Below are 22,653 nucleotides of genomic sequence, written 5' to 3'. Positions count from 1 at the left end.
TTTTTCCAGAAAGATATGACATGAACTCAAAAAATCGATAATCGTGGTACAAAAATGGCAAGAGCTATGGAAAAAAAAATCAATAAAATTTACTTTGTTATAATTTAAGGGAAAATTGGTATAAAATGTTTTACAGATGGTATATAACTCCATCAAAAATTACCAAGATAGATAGATCATGTAACAATCAATGTTGGAAATGTCATAACAAAGAAGGAACATTTTATCATATGTGGTGGTTATGCCAAAAACTCAAAAGTACTGGAAAGCAATACATCAAAAATCCTAAAACTAAAATTTGAACTGAAACCACAGATATTTTTATTGGGTACAATCCCAGAAAACATAAATGAAAAATATTACAATTTACTAAGATATGTGCTGACAGCTGCAAGAACAAATTTGGCACAACACTAGAAAAGAGGACCTTTGCCGACAATATCAGATTGGGAGGCCATAATTGGAGAATGTGCAGCAATGGCAAAATTGACAATATTTATCCAGAATAGGAATCTGACCAAATGTAAGCAGTAATGGTTTCCGTATATACTTTATATTACACAGCAGGGCAAATTTAGACATTTGCAATATGGTTTTTAGGAAGGAAATTATGAAACTGATGAAAAAAATAGATGAAAGAATTGAAACAGATACTAGCAATAACCTTAAATGTTTAATGTAAAGCATGTGTGTCTAGGCTGTGGTCCATGGCTGGGGAAATACCTGGAAGGGAAGGGGAGAATATGTTATTAGAACGTTCTCCCATAATCTTTTTATTTATGTTTTATTCAAGTTCAGTAGTTGTTTCTTTTTGTGCTACTCAATTGTTACTATCCAATGTAGACCTTTTTTTCTTTGCATTTCACTATTCTAATAATAAAATATCTTTTAAAAAACCCTGTTTGTCAGGGTTCTGTTGTCATATACCAAGAGCACAAGGAAGCACATATATCTGCTGTATTTTATTTTCATCTTATGTCCCTTGTTACTTTCAGTCTGCAAAAGCAAGTTAAACTATACAGGTAGTCCTTGTTTAGTGACCACAATTGGGACTGGCAACTTGGTCATTAAGCAAAGTGGTCACTAAACAACAACTGCGCTTATGATCTTACTTCAGCTTTCCTTTGCTTTACAGACCTGCAAAGGTTGTAAATGCGAGGATTGGTCTTAAAGTTACTTTTTCATTGCTGTCGCTTTTTTTTTTTTTTAAAGAGTGGGTTAAAATGCAAAGGAGAAATATTATTTCTTCACTGCAAGAATTTCCAGACACTCTGGAGAAAAAATGAATGCACTCATTGAACTGTCTAAATTCTCATGTCTGTTCTCTCCCAAGCACCCTCTGGCACTTTCCAGATGCCTCATGGTGTGACAGAGCTGGACTGCTTATACTAATTTGCTTTAGCTTTCCATGGTTATAGATGGTTGTAGCAGTGTAGATCTCTTGCAGCAAAGGTAGTGACTTGCCGAAAGCTCTGCCTGTAAAGTATACAGCTGAACTGAACTTGTCAGGCAGTGCCTCCATTAACACCGTTTTTCTCTTGCAGAGTCCAGAATCTCCTAGGCAAACCTCAGAAGGTGCGTGCGCAGCTGTTTCTCTCTGGGTCTCTCACTTGTCTTTGGGAAACTGAAATAAGGTTGGGGGTGATATCCTAGCATCTCCTAGATGTTAAAAAGAAAACTGCAATACATGATAATGTATTTCAAAACCCAGAATAATAAATGTCCCAACATAGTTTGGGTAGAGGCGTGAAAAATATTTTGCAATTGGAAAGTTCTGAGCGTGAAACATTTTGCCCACAGAGTTAGACAGTCTTTGTTCAGATTATTTTAATACCCAAAAGAATAGTAGATATATGTCTCTTCAGCTTTGAAGGCTTACGGTGAGCCTTCTTAAGTCTAAGTGGACATTCATGCTGAGTTTCTGAATAATTCTAATTGGCGCTTCTGAGCAATCAATAGAAACACATTTTTTCCTTTTTGCATCTGATTTTGCTAAACTCTCCTCTCCTTATACTTTTTCTTAGAACTAACCTGGTGTTTTAATCTGGGTCTAAGCGTGATGTTCTCCTGATACAGGATGGCAATTTAAGGAACTGTAGAATACAGTACTTTTTTCCCCAGCCTTCCTGAATTTTTGGCTTATTGCTTACTGTTAGCTTCTTTTTAAATTGTACTTCCAGAAGTCAGAAATTGGAAATAGGTATCACACTAGTGCAGCTGTGTACAATTCTCAAAGGCAAACCAGGATATAATCTTGAAGCTGCCTGGCTTGGTGGCTTGGAGCTGCAAGTAGGATCACGTTGATCCTGAATTGGGTCTTTGCTTCACACAGTGGTGAGGCAAATGGCCAGACAACGAAGAGGAACAGCCTTTCCAAGACTTTGGCGGGCTGCCCTGGGAAATCCCCATTTGTGTTTTCAGGTCCATTGGTGGAAGAGGGAAATCTGCTGAGGGTAGAGAAAGAGAGATGCATGGTTTGGTTGTGCTCCTTAAAGCTACTGCATGTGCCCGTGTAGATGCCTGTTTCTGGACAGAATGGCAGAAGGCAAGGCAGGAGCATCTTTTGCCTTGACTGCCTCCCTGCACCCCCTCTGGGCAGCTGTAGAGGGGTCCTTTCTGCCCTTGAAGGGGCTTGCAGCACAAGGCAATGCCAGTTTAGGAGTAGGCAGATAGAGATAGAGATGGACCACTGGCTTATGCTGTGGTGTGTGAGCTTGTGTTTATTGCCTTGGTGCTCAAAGAAGACTCCTGAGTTGGCTGGCTTCCATCTGGGACACTGTGGCCTCTGGCTCTGCCTGGTAATTGGGTGCTCTTGCATGTTGCCTGCCATGCCAGCTTGGGCATTGTTGTTTTGTCTTCTGTTTAGGATGCACTCCCTTCTTCTCAGCCCCCCAAATACAACTTCACTCCCAGTTCTGCCCTCAACAAGACAGCCCGGCCCTTTGGAGTTAACCCTGCTCCAAGCACTCAACCTGGGCTGGTGACAAAACCTGTGCGGTATGTTCCCTCTGCATCGGTCTGCACCACACAGCATAATGGGTATGTTGCTGTGCTTCTGGCCATCCGGGAAGGGGTGAGGGTGGAGTAGGGATGTGATTGTGAAGCTCTGCACACTGGCCCTCCTCTGCCTATACCCTGCATGTAAACTTCTGCACGTGAGGCTTTCCACTGAGGGGCAACAGGTGGGTAAGAACGTCCCTCCCCCCCCATAGAAAAATGTAAACCTCTGGTGTTGCAGTGACCTCTTGTGGCTGGAAATTATATTGCAAAGCCTGAATAAAACCATTCCCCAATTTAATGATGTTCAGTCCAGAATGTCATATTGACAGCCCAGTGCCTTGTGATTTTAATGATGACATCTCCGTTTTTAAAGACTTTCTCTTACATGTTCTGGACAACCCAATAGATGCAGTTGGAGATATAATACTGTGTCTCAGGGAAACGTCTACCTATAATTCTTTTTACCAACCAACCCAAAATAATTCTTATGTTAGACAGTTTGATTGTAATGGTAGCATATTGTGGCAAGTTAGCTGCATCTATATATTCAGTATTACCTGCTTATGTGTTATAAATCCTAACTTAAAGTAGAGTGGATGTGATTTCTGGATGTCTTTGAAATTCTCCACCCTCACACACTCCCTGGTTGCAGTGTAAATGGTTCCCAGCCTGAAAGACAGAAGCTTTGATAAATACAGGTCTGAAGTGTAGTTCTGTTCAGCCTAGAGCTGTCCATTTCAAACAAGACACTGAGAAACAGACTTGAGAGGCCAAGATATTTTCTGTTGAATGAAGAACAAAAATACCATTGTAAAATCAGCGGTCTTAACTTTCAGACTCGGATTTCCAGTTGATTAAGAAAAATGTTAAAATGAAAAAAAATATACATTACAAAGAAATTGCGTAAAATACAAGATTAACATGTTGTGCCATCTTGTTCTCCCAACTTTAAATTGGTACCTCTGTCTCCACCCCACATGGGAGAGGTAGGGATTTTTAAAAAAAACATATTTGGGGCTGTTGCCATTTGACTTTTTGCCTTCTCTTCTATGGAATATTTAGGTTTTTTTCCTTGGTAGCTTTGCAAATTTTGACCAGAGGAAGATCACAAGACTGGAGAAACAAGATGATCAGTTAATGCAGAGATAGTCAGAGTGGTACAATTGGTGGAAAGGATGCAGGATGGATGGGGATTGATTCAGGAATATTATTAAGCTTCAGAAAAGGAGAGGGGAAAAGAATATGCTTGAAATCAGCAACATTGGCCTGCTTTTTTGGCCAGGATGAGCTGTTCATGTGTGTAAGATAGCCCAAAGTGTTTAACTGCATGCAGGTTGTTGGCAGTCTGTGTTCAGATGTTGCTGAAAATAATTATGCTTTAGGTGGGCTCCTCTAACTTGGTGTATTCAGCTGGTTCTTGCCTCATGTCTAATATTCATTCATATTAGTTAATTAGTGGTACTGGTGGAATAGTGAGAATACTTAGTTGCTTCAATATAACCTCATTTCCCTAGCAAGGTATAGCTTTCTATGCAACAATGTCTAGTGCAAAAGGAGTTGTGAAAACTCACTGTGAACCGATCAGATCTTTCTTTGTAGTTTTCAGCAAAAGGCTTCTATAAACTTTCTGTCACCTGCATGTAGGTATAACTGTTGAGGACTGTTCTTAACTTGGTTGAAAATGAGAGCTTTTAGGAAGTAAAGGATTTTCTTCTTTGGATGGGAGATTCTTGTCGCAGATTTTGTAGGGAATTTGTTGTACATGCCTGGAAACCTTTGATGCTGGAATTATGTACATTAAAAAAAATCATTCTCACGTGATCTCATATTAATGGTAGGCACCTTTCTTCAGCTTGATGACTTACAGATGTGTTGGACTGCACAACGCAACAACCCATCATTGTCATAGCCTATGATGGCTGGAGATTCACCTGTCATGATTTAATATACTCTTTCTCAAATTGGTGCCCTCCAAATAAGCTGAGGCTTCAGTTCTTGGCATTCCTGGTTAAGATGGGTATCACTTTAGGGATAACAGAAGCAGGGGGTCCACAGATGGAGGGGTGTCAATGGCATCAAAATGGTGGGCGTGGCTGGGTGATCAAAGCCTTGCTCCTTTTTACCTGCCTGCAGTTAAAAAGCACTGGGATGGGGCTTCAGTCATCTGGTTGTGCCTGCTATCCTGGTGCTATTGACTCCCTTGAGGATGCCCTGATTGAAGGCCACCTGTTGCCTACACAGAGAGGGTAGGGAAGCATAGTTTTCTCTGCCTTTGACTCTAATCTGTCTGCCTTTCCTGTCTTTTTTCTCTCTCCCTCTTTTTCTCTCCTGCAGGCACTGAATCCTGACAAGTCAGTAAGCTTTTGGTCTTCTCTGCAACTTGTATATAAGACTTTTTGCTCCTTTGCATGCTATTTTCCATGTCAGGTTCCTCATTTCCCATCTCACACCACTTCAGGGGGAGCATGGTTGTGACAGGAGTGGGAAATTCTCCCCTCCTAAAGAAATCCCAAGTTCGTTTGGATGGAGGGGGCCAGAGAGTTTCAAAGCCCACAACGGGCTTAGATGGGAAGACCTGTTTTCACCTAGCAAGAAAAGTAAAGCTTATTTGTGCCCTCTTGACCAAATCCTCTTCGATCATGCTGGAGCCCCTCAGAAGGTCCCATTTCTGCCATTTTCATGGGAACTAACTGGAGGTGAAAAGGCCTCTTTATATGGCAAGAGTCAGTTGGGACATGGAAGTTGCCCCAAGGCCAAGGTTGCGGAAAGGGTTGACTTCTGAAAGAGGATTCTGGTGCTTCCGCCAGTGGCTGGGACAGCAGTCTGGTGCAGCTCTTCATGGTGTACATTCATCTACTGTACAGCTGTGACTGCCTGACCTAGATAAGGGTGAGGAATTGGTGCTAAATTTGGCAGGGAGCTTGTGGCTTCTCTCCTCCCTAGTGAAGCTGCAGATACATCTCCAGGGGTGTTAGCTGCTCCCTATGAGCAGCAGAGATGTGAATGTTCTTGCTGTGTTGGGCGGGAATAATATTTCTTATCTGACCGGTACTTTGCTTTCTCTTAACCTTTGCTACTCCTGACCTCAGGGTGACTGTTCACCCACCTGAGGTGAAGGCTGCACCCCCAAATGAACCCCCACCTGATTATGGAGATTACTACCTGGAGGACCAGTAAGACTTGGGAACAGGGTCAGGGGCTGGGATGACAATGTCATTAATGTCTTCAGTGTGTATCTTGTACTGTGTGGGTGCGCTCTTGCCTCACTGTAGCTGCAAATGTTCCTCTCCCAAAAGTTATGGGGAACAGTCCCTGAGATACCCATGGCTATGATTCAAGTCCGTAGGTGTGTTTTTAAAAAAAACAGGTTGAGGGAGTATATTAGAGCATCACCTGACAAACTCGGCTGCTGTATGAGATGGGAGCCCAAGATTTAAGGCCTGTCTCTCACAAAGTCAGACATTGGTCTGGCTGGCTCTGGGATGGCCTAATCCAGCAAAGTACTGGAGTAGTTTGTTAACAAACTCAGTACTTTGTTAACTCAGAATCAACCTGCCATCCCCACAAAGCAGTTCCCAGTTCATGTTTAACTCCTGATTACAGTTTACCTGTTGCATTCTTCCAGTCCTTGGAAAAAAATCCAGTTTTTCCCCAATAAAGTGATTCCGTTGTGGAATCCAGACATTTCCAGATGCTTCCCTCTTTGGCCATTCTTTAGGTGAGGATTAATGAGTTCATGCTTTCTTTGACCATCCAATTTTCTCTACTGCTTTGCATGTCCTTGGCTTTGTAGTCCCCCTCTGTGAATCAGGGAGTCAGTTCCCATCTCCACCCTTTTCAAAGATCAAATTGGACCCCTCAGCCAGGTCCTAAAGGCTGTGAACCATCCTCCCTCCTCCTACCCAGCCAGATTGGATTAATTACAAATGGCTTCTGTTGTGTTCCTAGCAAACTATCAGAGGGTTTCTGGGGGTGTTCAGGGTGGGAAGCACTAGCTTTTGTTTTATTTCTGTAGAGGCGGGTTGCCAGGACAGACACACACAAGTGCGTAGTCTTTCTTTGCTTCTCTTGAATTTCTTACAATCTGCTGGCTGTTCTGGCACACATTCTCCCCTTGCTCTGACCTGGTTGGCTTAGGAAAAACCAAGGTCTAAGCTTTGCTGACTTCTAGCAACTAGTCTGGACAAAACAAAACGAGACATAGTTCATGGTAACAGTTGTACAGGCAGACACTTTTATCTTTAAAGTGTTTGCTTTTTAAGTGGCCACAAAAAGGGCTGGGGACATTGGTGCAGAAAGGACTTAGAACAGATCATTTCATGGCTGTTATTTGTATTCACAAAACAGATCCTACAGTATCAGATGTGAGACAGTGGCTGATGTTTTACATCAGGAATGGTCAGCCCACAGGCTTCCTGGTCATACAGCATGCAGCTCCTCAGATCCCATCCACTTTTACTGCTATTAGAAACTTTTATTAGCACTTTTACTGCTATTAGTCTATTAGACTAGCTATTAGAAAACCAATTGCCACTGATACTAACGATGACCAACTAGGCCTCCAGCCCTCACCAGTCAGATGATCATCCCCCTGATTAGTCCCCTGATAGAAAAGGTACCCTTCTGCTTGAAGGATGTGCCAATTTGATGGCTTCCCATTTCCTCCCAGAATATGGTCCGCCTAGTCCCCCGTCCTCCCAGCAAGTGGAATCACAGTGGGGAGGGTATTAAGCAGCCCTTCAGAGCCTTCACCCTCCAGGTCTCTTAAGATTGCAACTCCTAGGATGCTCAGCCTCACGCAGTTCTAGATGATGTATAACCTTATTCATGAAAATTAACCAGTGTGGACAGGGACTGATGGGGATGAGCTTCAGGATCTCGTTACTTCTGAAGGGCAGGTTATTTATCTTGTTTTTTGGAGCAGCCATGTCTTGATTCATGACTGGCTCTTGGTCTTATTGCTGTTTGTGTGTGTGTGTGTGTGTACACACATTTGTGTGCAATGCATGCCTGGCGACTGCTCTCTTTAGCGCAGCTCTGGCTGAGTGCCCTTGTCTGTTTGTAGGCATTCTCTGCGGCTGGTGAGCCTGCCGGCTTTCCTCCCCAGCAACTCCAGTAAAAAGAGACTTATTGAGGATACGGAAGACTGGCGACCACGGACTGGGACTACTCAGTCCCCTTCTTTCCGTATTCTGGCCCATCTCACAGGCACAGAATTCAGTAAGTGCCCCCTCAATGGGGACTATTTAGGGGGCACAACAAACTTTATTTTCCCATCTCTGTCAGTGGCCAGTTCCCACTAGAGACTTAGTGGAAATTGCAAGCTTTTTATACCTGCAGCTTCAGGAAAAAGGTGTCGTGGTGCCTGAGATTTTGTGGCAGCTTTGGCCCTTCTCCTTCTCCCACTCGGTCTCTATGGCCAGAGTCAGGGCCTTGCATTCTTTCCCCTCCTCCTCCTCTCTCACATCCCCGTGGATGGTCCCTCAGCCTCATGCAGACTGTCTGGGGGTGTGGCTGAGTGCTCTGCAGGCACCTCCTTCTGCCTCCCTTTCCCCAGCTGCTGTGCCCAGGCCCCATCTCTCTTGGGGATAGCCTTAATTAAGTCTCGACATTTCTTCCCATCTACCCACCTGGTTGGCTCAAACTCTGATCCTCTCTCTTTCTCCTTTCCTTCTGCTGCTGCCAGTGCAAGACCCAGATGATGACCATCTTAAGGCGGCCAGGTAAGGAGGGCCAGAGCTTTGGGGCTTGGTTTTCTTAGGGTTAGGAGAGAGGATTTCTGCCTGATTCCTCAAGTGCTAGAGATGCCACCTGAGATGATCTTAGGGTTTCAGACCTGCTTTTAGAGATGCTTTTCTCCCTTGTTAAGGATAGTTCATACAATATATCCATAGTAAACTTAACCATGGTTTATCAAGCTAGTTTTCTGTGTTCATGTGACACACTGAATCCTAAACTAATGGCTTAAATTGTGGTTGGCTGATTTGAGGCGTTGTATGAACACACTTGCTTCATAGTGTTACTCTCTGCTGGGGCAGAGAGAGAGAAATCCCTTTTCTTCTTGGGGCAGGCTGCTACTGAAACAGCTTGGGCAGTGCATGAAATGTCTTCTGCTTTCTTTTTTTCCCTCTCTCTCCCAAACATTACTTTTTCCTCTTCACTGTCTGCCTTCCCTTTCATTTTCTTTTTCTAGAGAAAAGTTTGTCTTGGACCTTCACAGCCCCCGTTACACTCACCTGCGTGACTGGCACCACCACCGATCAGCTACCTCTCTGAACGTGCTCTCCTAGGAAGTGTAGAACGGTCCCGTCTTGCTCTTCTGGCTCGACCCTTCTGTTGATTGTATGCAATGCAGGTGTCATAGGGAGGGTGCATTTCTGCCTGTTTCCTTCTGACTGTTGCGTCTAACTTGAGAATAGAAAGTCCCCAAACTCCTGGAGTGTAACGATTAATCTGTGTTGTAGAATTACTTAGTCAGGAACTAGCAATAAGCAGGAGGCTCCTGTTTCATGAACTCCATGTCTCACTTTCTGTCCTCCATGGAAGAGACTTTAGGATCCAACGTTACTGTTGGAATGGAGGACTGGTTCTCCAACCTTAAAAATGTTCTGATACAAGGAAGCTATTTCCACCAAAGTGGGAATTATTTCCTGAATTAAGAAACTGCATGTACTTATATATAGCTGGTGTATTCTACCAATGCAAGATCTTCTGAATTTCTCAGACTGGCGTTATATCAGCTGCCAAAGTTTTCCCTCCTGGATAAGCATCACAGAAAAAGTGGGCCTCTTTAGCTCTTTGTTTGTTTGGGTTTTTATTTATTTACGACATTTATAAGCTAGCCTTCTTCCAAGGAATGTAAGGTCTCATGCAAAGCTCTCTGCCCTTTCCTCACTATGCAGTCAGGCGGGCTAGGTAGAGTCTGCATGACTCCCAAGGAAACATAGTGTAATTCATGGCAAAATCAGGATTTGAACCTTGGTTGTACTCTCCAATACCTGCATAGGCGGCTCTCAGTTTAACTGATTCAAAAAGCTCCTTGGCTGGCATATATTCTTGGAATAGTGAGGGTTGTACAGTCTGCCTTTGCCATTTTCTGATATAGTTTCTCAGCATGAAAGGTGAACGGTCCCCTGTGCAAGCACCGAGTCATGTCTGACCCTCTGGAGGGACGCCACTTTCACGACGTTTTCTTGGCAGACTATAGAGCGGGGGTGGTTTGCCCTTGCCTTCCCCTGTCGTCACCTTCCCCAGCAAGCTGGGTGCTCATTTTCCCAACCTGGGAAGGATGGAAGGCTGAGTCGACCTGAGCTGGCTACCTGAGAATCCAGCTTCTGCTGCGATCGAACTCTGGTCGTGGGGAGAGTTTTGGTTGCAATGCTGCCACCGACCACTCTGCGCCACACAAGGCTGTTTAGTTTCTCAACACTGGACCGGAAATGAATAAAAACTCCTCTCCCCTTCTGCTTCTCCACAACTGTTAGAGCAAGTGGTCTTCCCTCTGGTCTTCTGCCCTGCCATGGCTAACCTTTTCCTCTCTTTGCTCCTTGGCTAGGAGTGTTGGCTTGTGTCTGCTGCCTTCAGGAAAGGGCAGACATTCCTCTCTTGGTGAGCCAATGAGATCTTGAGAGATTGCAACACTATCTTGCTGCCCAAAGTTTGATTAGAGATGTCTGTTTTACACTAGAACTCTACCAGGATGCCTTAATCTGCAAAAGCCAACCATGTTTGAGAAGTGCGACACAGATGCTCTTGCTGGGATCAGAGCAGGCCCTAGGATAAAGGGGGAATTGCTCTGTATGTATCTCTTTCTGCATCTAGAATGTCCTTTTCCCTAGTGCAGGGCATGTCATGTGCTCCTTTCGGTTGTAAGAGTTTTATCAATGTTTCGTCTACATGCATGATACAGAATTCAGCTATTATCTGTACAGTGCTATGACTGCCCACTCCTAAGCGCCTGAAACCTAGTTAAGACTTTGTAGTCTAGGTGGAGACTCACTCACTACTTTCCATTTTGTAGTAAAAATAAATGCTTCTATTCTCATAACTGGCTCCTGCTTATTTATTACTGTACAGGCTACTGAAACTGGGGATGCTGAGTCATTTCTGAACTAAGCCAAGCCGTGGGTGAAGAATTGTTCTTCAGTGGAGTATCAGCCTATGTGTCATCTGAAAGGTCACTTAGGATGCCGTTGGGAAAGCAGTCTCTGTCCACTTACAAGCTTAGAGTTTCCTCACTTTTTGGTGCTGGTTGGCTTCAGTCTCTATGCCCAGGGGTTAGGTTTGGAAGGACAAGAGGATTCATGGACTCTGTGGCAACTGGCAGCCAAAGGCTTGTCCCAAACAATCTCAGCCCCTACACATGCAAGTGGGCATGCACTGAACATTGATTTTCCTCGGAACTGTCGTGCTGTGATCTGGATGGGGAGGCCATATCTATCTTTTATGATCAGATCATTTCCTGGTCCATTTGAGATGTATTGCCACTGAGGACTTCCGCGGGCCATGGTAACCTATTAGAATGATCTATCCAAGGCATCTGATGGATCCAGCAGGTTTCTGGAAAGCACTTGAGAAACTTCCATGCACCTGATAGGCAGTTTCATTTATTGCCTGGTTGACTTCTGGTATCAGGAGGTCGCTCAGGCTCTTGACAAGATGGCACTCACTGCTCCTAGAATGCCTCTTAGTTTTTTGTGGAGCTCTGGGAGAGATGAAGCAGCAAAGGTGAAGAAAAACAAGGACTTAACCGGAATATGGGTGGGAGCTCAAACCCAAGCCTACTCCATGGCAATAAAAAAGTGCAGTTCTCCATTGTTGCATTGGTGGGCTGTTGACTAGCAGCTGTATTTAGGATGTCCAGTTGTCTCTTGGGGAGCATGAATAGGTGTATTTCCCTCCTGGCCATTGTGGCTGTTTCACACAGCATTTTCTAGTATAGTTGCTCAGAGTTGCTGAGGTCTTGACTCTTTATGGGTGATGTCCAATGTGGTGACTCAGGTGACACCATGCCATATTATCTGGAACTCCTTTTGGCCTTTAGACTCTGATAAAGTGGATACAGTGTTTTCTGGCATGACTCCTGCCATTTATTGGCTATACCCATCTCCCCACTTGCTCTTGCAGGGTACTGGTGGGGGCATAACTGGCTGGATTTGGAAGATGACAATGCCAGCAGTCTTGAAGGAGGCTTTGGTGAATCCTCTCCTTAACAGCTGTCCCTGCGTCTGGCTATTCTTGACAGCTAATCAACACCACCTTACAGGGAAGGTTTTTGAGTGGGTGGTTGGGATTGTGAGAACAAACAACTTGATATCAGGTTTGGCTGTTACCAAAACAAGGAACAGATGGAAACTGCCCATTCTACCAAAAAGAGTCACTTGTAGGCCTCTACAATGAGCAGGCAGGAGAAAGAGATGCAAGAATTTGAACATTGCTTGGACTATAAGTAGAATTTGCATTTGATACCCAGAAATTGCTGGAATTCTTTTGTAATGTCTTCTTAGCTTTTCTACAGTAAGTCAGAAGTTCTTATATCTTTGTGTGCTTGTTTATCTGTTCTAGCCCAGCTCACTGGGAAAAAGCCTGACAAGGATTCAGCGCTCTAGAAGAAGCAGATTATTTGAATGTATTTCAGTTAAAGTTCAGTTTTGGGCATGGGACAGAGATGGAATTGGCCACGCCCACTGATGATTTTGTTGAGATTTGGACAGAAATAGTACATCCTTCCTGATCCTTTTAGACCTTTCTGTGGCCTTCAAGACCATTGATTATGGGGATTGGAGGCACTGTTTTATAGTGGTACAGTTTCTTCCTTAGTTTCAATTGGTTGTCACTGGGAGAACAGTTTGGCTCAGTGACCACTTCCTTGTGGGGTGGCACAGGGTTTGGTCTTCTCCAGCTTGTTCTTTAGCATCTACATAAAGCTGCTGGGAAAGGTTAGGTTTAGGGTTAGACCTCATTGGTCAGGGGTGAGATATTAATATGCAGATGATACTCAATTGTACATTATCACCCTGGGCCTGCTAGAGATGCCATTGAAGTCTTGTCCTGGTGTCTGGAGGTTTTGGTGGTCTCCATAGAATAAAACAGGAGGTTAAAACTGAATCCAGTATGCTAGAAAAGACTGAAGGCAAAAGGAGAAGGGGACGGCAGAGGATGAGGTGGTTAGATAGCATCACTGATGCAATGAACATGAATTTGAGTAAACTCCAGGAGACAGTGGAGGACAGGAAGGCCTGGCGTGCTATGGTCCGTGGGGTCACAAAGAGTCGGACACGACTTAACGACTGAACAACAACAACAAGATGAAGTTGCTGTTTGTTCACTGAGGTTCTCTGTTGGTTCCAGTGTTTCCTCTGGGGGGGGACACTATGTTTGAAGAAAGTGGTCTGTAACTTGGGGTCCTCCTGGGTTCATGGCTGCTGCTGGGCAGATAGGGCAGGTAGATGGGCAGATAGATGCTGTGCTTAGGAGGGCCTTTGTCTAGCTTCAGCTGGTGTGCTAGTTGCAGCCCTATCTAGAGTCTCCATTATGGAGACTCATGCCCTCATTAGTGCTTGTTTGGAATACTGCACAGTGGTCCATTTGCTGTCTGGCATTTTTTGCCATGAGCATATTATATCTGTACTGTAAGTGCAGGGCAAACTGCTGTTTTTAACCTATAAAGCACTTAATAGTTTGCCACCTAGGTACCTTGCAAAACCATCTTCTTCAACCAGACCCATCCAGTACATCTATCCTGGGGAAATATGCTGATGGCATCCCATATTTGTGAGGTGGCTGAATCCAGGACACATTTCTTAGTACTGTAATGGTGCAAGTATTCTGGAATAGCTTCCCACTGGATTTTCAGATGCTGTTTTATCTTGGCTCCTTTGAGGAGCAGGAGCCTATCAGCAATCTGGAGCTTCCTTTTCTTCTTCATTATTTTCTAGGATTACGTTATTAGGTAGCGAGCAAGAAACAGGATGGTAGTTGGGCCTTCTGTTCTTGTCATGGAGCACAAATACTCTTCAGGCAAATCACTGTATGATTGGACCAGAGGTAAAAGTGCACAGAGGGATTTTTCAAAAAAGGACAAAGTCCCTTGATCTACAGCAGAATAACCACTGCATGGTCTCTGTAATGTGCCAGCATTCCTCTGTCCTTTTCAGCCTGGAAGAAGGATGTGGTGTTGATCTTGCTGAGCTGTGTTACTTTTCATTGCAGGTGGGGAATCTTAACTGTGAGGAACAATCTGTGTAAAAAAAAAGAGAGAGAGAGAGAAAAACCTCTGTTTCCTGCCTGGTGATACAAATATAAGTGAGATTCCCCAAACATGACAATCTTTGATGTGAAGAAATTTTGCATGTGTGTTTTAGAGAGGACGGGGTGATCATTTTCAAATCTACAGTCCATCACTTGCAGTCAGAATGGTAGAGTTTAGATGAAATAAAACTGCATACCACAGCTGTTCCTGCATGGGGTGGAGGCTGTGTGCTTGGACCGTGAGGGGGCACTTTGTTTCAGCCCTCCCCAACTGGCTACCTGAGAAAGGGAAAGGGAAAGAACTGATGAACATCCTGGAGTGTGTTTTATTTTTCCTTTCTTGGAACTGCTCGGGAGAATTCTCTGCCTCTTATAGTTTGTTTGACAGTCTCCATACATTTGTTCTTCAATTCCTCATCTTCCTAGCTTTGAGTGAGCTTCTTCTCCAGAGCAGATCTGCTGCTCCTTGCTGGCAGCATTTTCTGCTCAAGTGCAGGTCACATCTTGCTCTCTCCTTCCTGGATCATCTGCTGGAAAAGGCTGCCTCCAGAGCTGATGTGGTTTCCTCTGTGATTCATCACACAAACTAGATTGCCACTTGGTTTCACCTCTTTCCCTGCCATAGAGCTCCTGCAATAATACTTGGCCTTGAAATGTTCCTCTAAGCTCTACACTGATGCTTTCTTTCCCATCAATGATCTATGGACGAGCTGGATGTCCTTTTTCAGGCAGAAGGCCTGAGTATCTGGGGAAACTTAGCATGGTCCTGTTGCACTGTTGGTTTGGGGTGGGCATATGATCCACTGAAACACCATTGACTAAAGCTGTATGTGGAAATAGCATGAACCTATTTAGTTTTGGTACCAAAGTATTCACCACATCCTCCCTCCACTTCCAATGTACTTTATCAGATACCACAAAAAAGCAGTATTTCATGTAGTCATCAAAGAGAGGTGAGGGTAGGAAGAGTGGGTTGGCTAATTTTCTTAAAACGTTAAGAATATACTTCAGCATCACTCCAATATGATTCAGAAAAGATGGAGTCTGTTCTGTGGATGCTTTCAAGCAAAGCTTGGTTTTTATGAAGCTGCCTCCTAACAGCTACACCAGACACACACCAACTACCATTGTGCCTGACTCCAAAACAGATGGATGGTCCAGCACTGTAACAACTTTGTCTCAAATGCCTTCAATTAGAGGTATTGATAACATTCTGTGCCTTGTTTTGAACAGGATCTTCTGTTCGGCTAACCATCTCGTGTAGGACAGTCCTGCTACCTGCTGTAGGGAGCCTTAGTAGAGTCTGCTGCTCTTCTACAACATTAGCACCAGGCATTGTTTCTGTACCATTGTTTAATGACTCAGGAACTGTCCCAACAGAGCAACCAGTTAAGAAATGTTTCCTTTTTGAGCATGCACACACACACCTTCCCCCACAGCCTCTGACTCAATCTTGAGGCCCTGGAGGAATGTGGTGGGCTTGCAGAGGAGTTGGCTGTTATTTCCTCTCTCTTTTTAGGAAGGGAAACTGGGTAGAGGAATCTCTGTTCTTTCTTCTAAGTGTGTGTGAAGATAGTAGTCTCTGTTCTCAGTGCTCTGTAGTTCCATAAATGTTTTGAGGCTAGTTAAATTGGACTTTTCCTTGGTCCTGTGGAGGGCAGAAGAGGGATGTTCCTTTTGCAAGTAAGTGGGAGGAATACCTTTCCTCTCAGCCAGCTTTGGCCTTTCTGGGCTCAGAACAGACACTTATTGCTTATTTCATAAACTCCTCTTCCTTTAACTCTGTGCTGGAGAACCAAACTAGCCAACAGGGGTCACTGCTACACAGAGATCTCCGCCTTTGCGCTCCTTGCTCTGGTGTTAATTCCTGCTGTGGGTCCCCTGAAGTCTAGGAATTTAGGTTGGGTTCCCCCCTTTGTTAAGCCTATGTGACGGACCAGCTTCTGCTTGGGTAAAGGTAAAAGGCCAGGTTATTTGGAACTAATTGGTTATTTTGTAGCCAGGTCTCCATACCGGATCTGCCTTCTGCACCAGCCTTGAAAGTGGAGCCTGAATATGGTAAGCTGGAACCCTGTGTGCCAGGCAGGAAGGCCAGGGCCGCAACTGGGGGGGGCAACAGGGGCATGTGCCCTGGGCGCTGCACTGGTGGGGCGCCAAAATGGGCACTGGTGAGGCTCCAAAATGGGCACAAAATCCATGTTTGCCCTGAGTGACACAGACCTTAGTTGTGGCCCTGAGGAAGGCAGCTTGCACTGGGGGCCCCAGAGCAGGGTACTCACTTGGGCAAGTTGTGGGGGGGCTCAAGGGAATGTCTCTTTCCTGATTATGGAAGCTGCTACAGCTTTCAACTTTCCTTCTCTGTAAAACAGTGAGCTAACTTTAAACTGTCCTTTGTGCATGCATAGATAAGAAGTAGGCATATTCTTTCCCTTAAGAAAAACTGAGGGGTAGGTTATTCCCAGTGACCTGCACAGAATTGAAGCATTAGCCTTGCACATTTTGCATCACACAAGGACCCTGTAAACATGAAGTGCCCAATGCCTTCTGTAGTTTCTCCAGGCTCTGCTGCTCCAAAGCCTGCACCTTTCACAAGCCCTTCCAGTCGTCCACCCTGGGCTGTGGATCCTTCCTTCGCTGAACGATATGCACCAGATAAAACTAGCACTGTGCTGAGCACGCACAGTCAGCCGGCTACCCCAACACCTGTGCAGAACCGCAACTCTATTGTCCAGGCTGCACAGCAGGCCCCGGAGAGTGCCAACAAAACACCCATCTGCTATCAGTGCAGCAAGATCATTAGGTAAGCTATGAGATTTTTCATCTGGGGGAGAACCTGTGATCTCCCTCTGCTGCTGAATTACACCTCCAGCAACCCAGGCAACATGGCCAGTGGTTAGAAATGCTAGGGGTTGTACCTTAGCAGCATCTAAGGGGACCTGCTATTTGTCTTTTTTTCCTCCCCCATCACTTGATTGAGTAGGAGCCAGATGTATGAATTGCCTTTGCTGATGAGGATTGGATGTGTGTGAAGTGAACATGAGTCTCAGAAGTGTGTCTTTTTGTTTCCTGTGGATTCCTACTGTGCAATGTGTGTATGCAGGCTGCTGGGGAGACAGCCTCTCTTTTCAACTCAAGAGTTGTTGCCAATCCACAGCTAACCCTTTCTCTTTGCTATCCAATAGGGGGCGCTACCTGATGGCTTTGGGACGCTACTACCACCCAGAAGAGTTCACCTGCTCACAATGCAGGAAGGTGCTTGATGAGGGTGGCTTTTTTGAGGAAAAGGGCTCCATCTTTTGCCCCAAGTGTTATGACATGCGCTATGCCCCCAATTGTGCCAAGTGCAAGAAGAAGATTACAGGGGTGAGTTCGGGTGAAATGTGGCCTTCAGGGTAGCAAGTTACATACTGAGGTATGGTGTAAGTTAGGTACTTGGGACACCCAGGAAAGTCTGGCTGACCCTTAGCCCTTTAGCACTTCCAGACTTACAGTTCCCATCATTCCAGTTCTTTAGCTGGTCTGGCTGAGCCAGTGAGGGTTGAAGTCCAGAAGCAGCTGGAGGGCCACATTTAAGCTTATATTGTATTAATTCAAGGGCTCATGCCTTACGAGACAGTAATACGCTTGCTTTGTTAAGGACCTCACTCTAGCCAGGAACAGCAGTGGATGCTGATCTGATGAAAACTAAGAGCTGCACGCTGGAAATTTCTGGTCCCAGTCTTTCTCCAGGCGTGAGCTCTCTGGGATGTTTACCAGTCCCCTGCCTACTCCAGCCTCTTCCCTCTCCCCTGATTTCTAATGTGAGCACATCCTGGCCTAGGATTATCAAGATGATGGCTGTACAGCATGTTCGATGCTAAGTGCTCCATAAAGCTCTTTTTTTCTAATTATCTCATCTTATTGGCCAAGAAAGTGCATCCATTCACTGGAGTGACTCACATTCTTGTATTGCTTTAGGAAATTATGCATGCTCTGAAGATGACCTGGCACGTTCAGTGCTTTGTCTGCGCTGCCTGCAGAACCCCCATCCGCAACCGTGCCTTCTACATAGAAGAGGGGCAGCCCTACTGCGAGAGAGGTACTGCATATGGAACAATTGAGGGATGGCTCCATGCTCCAAGCTTCCTGAAAGCCTTTAGTTGCTGTTCCAGCCTGATGTGATTGAACGTGCACTGATTGGTCCTTGTGGCATTGGAGTCACTTGTACCAAAAAGGAAAGCCTTGAGTAAAAAATACATCATGCAATGCATTTCTAGCCCTGACTTTTCTATCCTGGGCAGCAGGGAGAGCTTGCAAAATAAAATACTTGCCATGCCATTCTCCTCTGACCCTAGTCTGATCACCCCTTGGTGATGGTTGCTGGGCAGTGCCAGTTCTGCTATGTTACTATGGAGATGATAGATTAGTACCTGCATCACACAGAATGCCAAAAAGCATGCTGGGAATTGTTGTTTTTTTTCTCCTTTCATTCTAGTTCGGAACAATACTGCTCTTTTCTGGAATATTCCATCAGGAGATGGGGGGGAATGTGATTTCACTAACAAAATAGTCACTCCTTCCATCTCCATTCCATGTTATTTGATGCTGTGAACAAATTGGTATTCTCCCAGATGAACAAGCAGCTGCCTTTCATCAGAAATTGGGTGGGGACAGTGCACAGGATTCTTAACAGCATGCGTAGCCTTGCTTGACATGAGTGCGAAGATTGTCGGCCATCTCCAGCCCAACAGGCACTACAGCTGTATTAGACTATACGCAGCTTAGCTTAAGAAGAGCCTTCCTTACAACAGCAGAGACATGGGGCTGGGGGAGGGAGATCAGATAGAGGAACAGAAGCTGAAGGAAACCTAGAACGGAAATGGCAGAGCTGTAGATTGGACTGAAAGATATTAAGTGGAGCCGGTGGTATACTTGAGGAGCTCAGGCCCTGGAAAGTTAACTCTGAGCAAAACCAGATGAACCTTGAATTAATTTTTAAGAATTGCCCATGTTAGTAACAAATTAGAAAGGCAGTGGCTTGCTTTATATGCAGGAGATCCCATGCTGAATTCTCAGAATCTCTCTGTGGGCTGCAAAGGACTGCAGCCTGGAATTGTGGAGAGTTTTGACACTCAGCACTCCTCAAGGAGTATAAAGCTGGATGAGTTAATGCTCTGGCATGTTGCAAGGCAGCTTCCTAGATGCTTTGGGGGCCAAGCCAACCAACCTTCAACACGGTAGGAAATGCATGTTATGGGGTCAGTGCAAGCAGAGTCCTTCATCCTAGCTTAGGTACAGTACTAAGTTTTGAAAACCCTGGCCCAGGAATAATACCATTTTCTTGTCCTCCCATCTCTCCCTTTTGTGCAAGATTACGACAAGATGTTTGGGACTAAGTGCCGTGGCTGTGATTTCAAAATAGATGCTGGTGATCGGTTCCTAGAGGCCCTGGGCTTCAGCTGGCATGACACTTGCTTTGTTTGTGCGGTAAGAGAGTTTCTTCCCTCTCCCAAGTTTTAACTAATCTAATTCTACTAGTGCTATCTTTTGCTGCACTTCAGGGAAACGTATTATAAAATAATGGCAGGCTATTATTCCCAGCCAGGGGCAGGATTTGCTGGCACAGGACTTGTTTTCAGATGTGCTTCCTTCTTCCTGTGGCACTGAGATTGGAGCTGCCTGATGATGCCTACGCAGGCCCTTTTCTCACTGCCTTGCAGCTAGCAATACTAAAGTCTCCTGCTGGCTTACATACAATGGAGAGCCAGTGTGGCGTAGTGGTTCAGGTGTTGGACCAGGAGCAGGGAGACCCTTCCAAGTCTTTCCGTAGCCATGGAAAGTCACTGGGTGGTTTAGAGCCAGCTGTCTTTCTCAGCCCAACCTACCTCACAGGGTTGCTGTTGTAGAGCTCCTGGAGGAAATGGGGACATACAGTTCTAAACAACATTGAGGGGCAGTCGTGATGCCTGATGTTTACGGCAGCGGCAGGCAGTTTTTTGGGGGCTGATTCTTTCCCCTTCTATCATATACCCAGGCCTCTGTGACTCAGCTGAAGGGAGGGGAGGGTGAGCAGGGAACTGATGTGAGTCTCATCGAGAACTTCCTTTTCCCACAGATCTGCCAGATCAATTTGGAAGGAAAGACATTCTATTCCAAAAAGGACAAGCCGCTGTGCAAGAGCCATGCTTTCTCCCATGTGTGAGGTGGAGGAGGAGACCTTAACTGCCCAAGCTGCTGCCTGCCCAAACTCTGCGTCCACCTTTCCTGTCCTGAGAGAGACCAGATGCCTCACTTGACCATTATTCCCTGTAGAGGGGAGGGGTAAAATGCTCAGGGTCCTTTTAGTACTTTGGGAGGTTTACACTATTGTATTTTTACCTAAACTGGTGCTCTTCAGATGTGTTAGACTTTATCTCTTGCAGATTCTAGCCAGCTCGTGGTTGAAATTGCTGGACATTTGGGGAGTTGAAGTCCAGGACTTCCAGAGGACACCAGCCTAGGGAAGGATACTATAGAGTTTTGTGCCCATTTCAGCCAAAGAAAGTAAGTCTCAAGAAATTTCTCCCTAGCAAAGGATCCCAAATGATGGCACGCTTGAAAGGAAGCATCAGCTGGCCTTTCCTAGAAGTCATTAACTCAGATGTATGTGAAAACTTGCTATTAATGCCCCAGGGAATTTGGGGGGTGGGGGGAGAGAACAGCTTTCCCCAGGGTTCATGATCATTACTTTCGGTCCCCTCTGCAATGTAATTACCAATAATCCTCAGTCCTCCCTTCTCTGAGAAAGCATTTGCAGAGGATTTCTATAATCAGGTTGGCTCTACCTTTTGTCCATTAGTACATATTTCCATTCCCAGGTAGAAACCCATTCACAGCTATGTTGCTCAGTAAAATTGCTTTTTCAAAAAACAAACAAACCACAAAACCCAAACCCTAAATCTCTTTTCCTCAAAGCCACCTTGCTAGTAACAAAAATATTAAGCCACTCACTTCCTGCGGTAGGGGTCTACCTAAAGGATTGTGCTGTAAGTTGCCACAGACCAAGAAAAACGTTACTTTTAAGTGCCATGGAGGAGAGAACAGTTTCAAGACCCAGCTTCTTCACACCAGCAAAAACTGCTTCTCCTTCATGAGATGAACATGGGACTCACTACCTAGGGACACAACTTTATATATGCTTGTAGCACACAGCTTCTGAGGTCAGTGGTGGCCCCAAAGCACCCCTACCAAAGACCTGGTATTTGAGTTTTGCTCTAAATGTATTTCTCAGAACCATGCTGTTCAGCTGGGAGTCTGTGATTCTTTGCCACCTTCGATGCCTAATAAAATATGACTTAATTCTTCTTCATCCTTGTGGGTTCTGGCTGTTTTAGTGCCTGTAATACTTGGAATATTGGAAGTGGAAAAATCAGGTGTAGATAATGGACAAACTTCAAAACACAGTGCTGTTCCTTTCTTTCTGATCTGAGTCTTCTAACTGTATTTAAAGGGAATTTCAAAAGAGAGTAACTGCTATAGCTGTAATTCAGAACCATGGATTTTATTTTGGAAAGGGACAGTTAGAAAGTACCTTTTTATGCAGTGATGGTATTTTGGGTCATAAAATGCTGGGAATAATTATACAGGGAAATGGCCTAACCTGGAAGAAGGTGGACAGGATTTCAACTTTATTCTATCTCTACTGGTGATGGAATTGTTCAGTGAAAAATTGAGTTGGACTCCTGGGCATGATATGGACACAATCTTCCACTTTTGGGGCAGCAGTACAGTTGTTGCCATTACCATCTTCTAGGATGTTTTTCATCTTCCCTGATACTCCATTCAAGTGTTCCTCACCCCATCCAAATACTAACTAGGCCAACCCTCCTTAGGTAGCAAACCTTTATGGCTAGGATTTCTGGTTTATAAGTACTTCTGAATAGTTTGGTAGAAGCTGGTTCTGGCAGGTTTTTTACTTGCTTTTGTGGAGGATATTTGCCTGTTGGGTTTTGGAAGCCACAGATAGAACAAATGGGCAATGTCAGGCAGGGACAATTAGTTTTCCCCTGCTCCTCACCTTTACAGCTGCTCAGTCTGATTGCATTGCCAACAGAAACCACATGGGCTTTAGCTGGAGAAGCCAGGTGACTGAGAAAAGAAGTGCAGTGCTAAGGGGGAGAACACCTCTCACTTGATGGATTTTGCAAAGTGCCATGATAGCCCAGCTGCCACCCACTCAGTGTGTATGGGAATGAGTCTATGTCTGACTTCACAGTCCCTGAAAATGACCTGGAGAAGCAAAACAAGAGGCAGAAAATTCAAAATCCCATCTAATGCCTATAAGAAGTGCTGAGGGGTGATAGGAAGGAAGATCTAGTTCGGGGTAAGCATCTTGTACCTTTCCAAATGGAGCAAGCAGTGCTTAACTTTAAAAAAGAATATAAG

General features: G+C 44.9%; 1 protein-coding gene across 4 annotated transcripts in view; it reads left to right on the top strand.

The window, feature by feature from the left end:
- PDLIM7 (PDZ and LIM domain 7) overlaps positions 1-21,577 on the top strand; it is a 50,515-nt gene extending 28,938 nt beyond the window's left edge. The window contains exons 4-14 of one of the 4 annotated variants that reach the window (XM_063292078.1): positions 1,545-1,575; positions 5,335-5,351; positions 6,090-6,173; positions 8,066-8,220; positions 8,687-8,723; positions 16,250-16,308; positions 16,810-17,050; positions 17,433-17,613; positions 18,208-18,328; positions 19,601-19,716; positions 20,345-21,577. In XM_063292078.1, coding sequence (XP_063148148.1) covers positions 1,545-1,575; positions 5,335-5,351; positions 6,090-6,173; positions 8,066-8,220; positions 8,687-8,723; positions 16,250-16,308; positions 16,810-17,050; positions 17,433-17,613; positions 18,208-18,328; positions 19,601-19,716; positions 20,345-20,431 — 1,129 coding nt within the window. In that variant the 3' untranslated portion in view covers positions 20,432-21,577. Of the gene's footprint in view, positions 1-1,544; positions 1,576-2,866; positions 3,040-5,334; positions 5,352-6,089; positions 6,174-8,065; positions 8,221-8,686; positions 8,724-16,249; positions 16,309-16,809; positions 17,051-17,432; positions 17,614-18,207; positions 18,329-19,600; positions 19,717-20,344 lie in introns of all 4 variants that reach the window. The other 3 variants (XM_063292081.1, XM_063292080.1, XM_063292079.1) reach the window with 3 other exon arrangements.
- The last annotated feature ends 1,076 nt before the right edge of the window (positions 21,578-22,653 follow it).

The sequence above is a fragment of the Candoia aspera genome, chromosome 2 (assembly GCF_035149785.1).
Source record: "Candoia aspera isolate rCanAsp1 chromosome 2, rCanAsp1.hap2, whole genome shotgun sequence".
Taxonomy (NCBI): Eukaryota; Metazoa; Chordata; class Lepidosauria; order Squamata; family Boidae; genus Candoia; species Candoia aspera.
The sequence above is the reverse complement of the archived record's forward strand: the minus strand, read 5'-3'. Positions and strand labels throughout refer to the sequence as shown.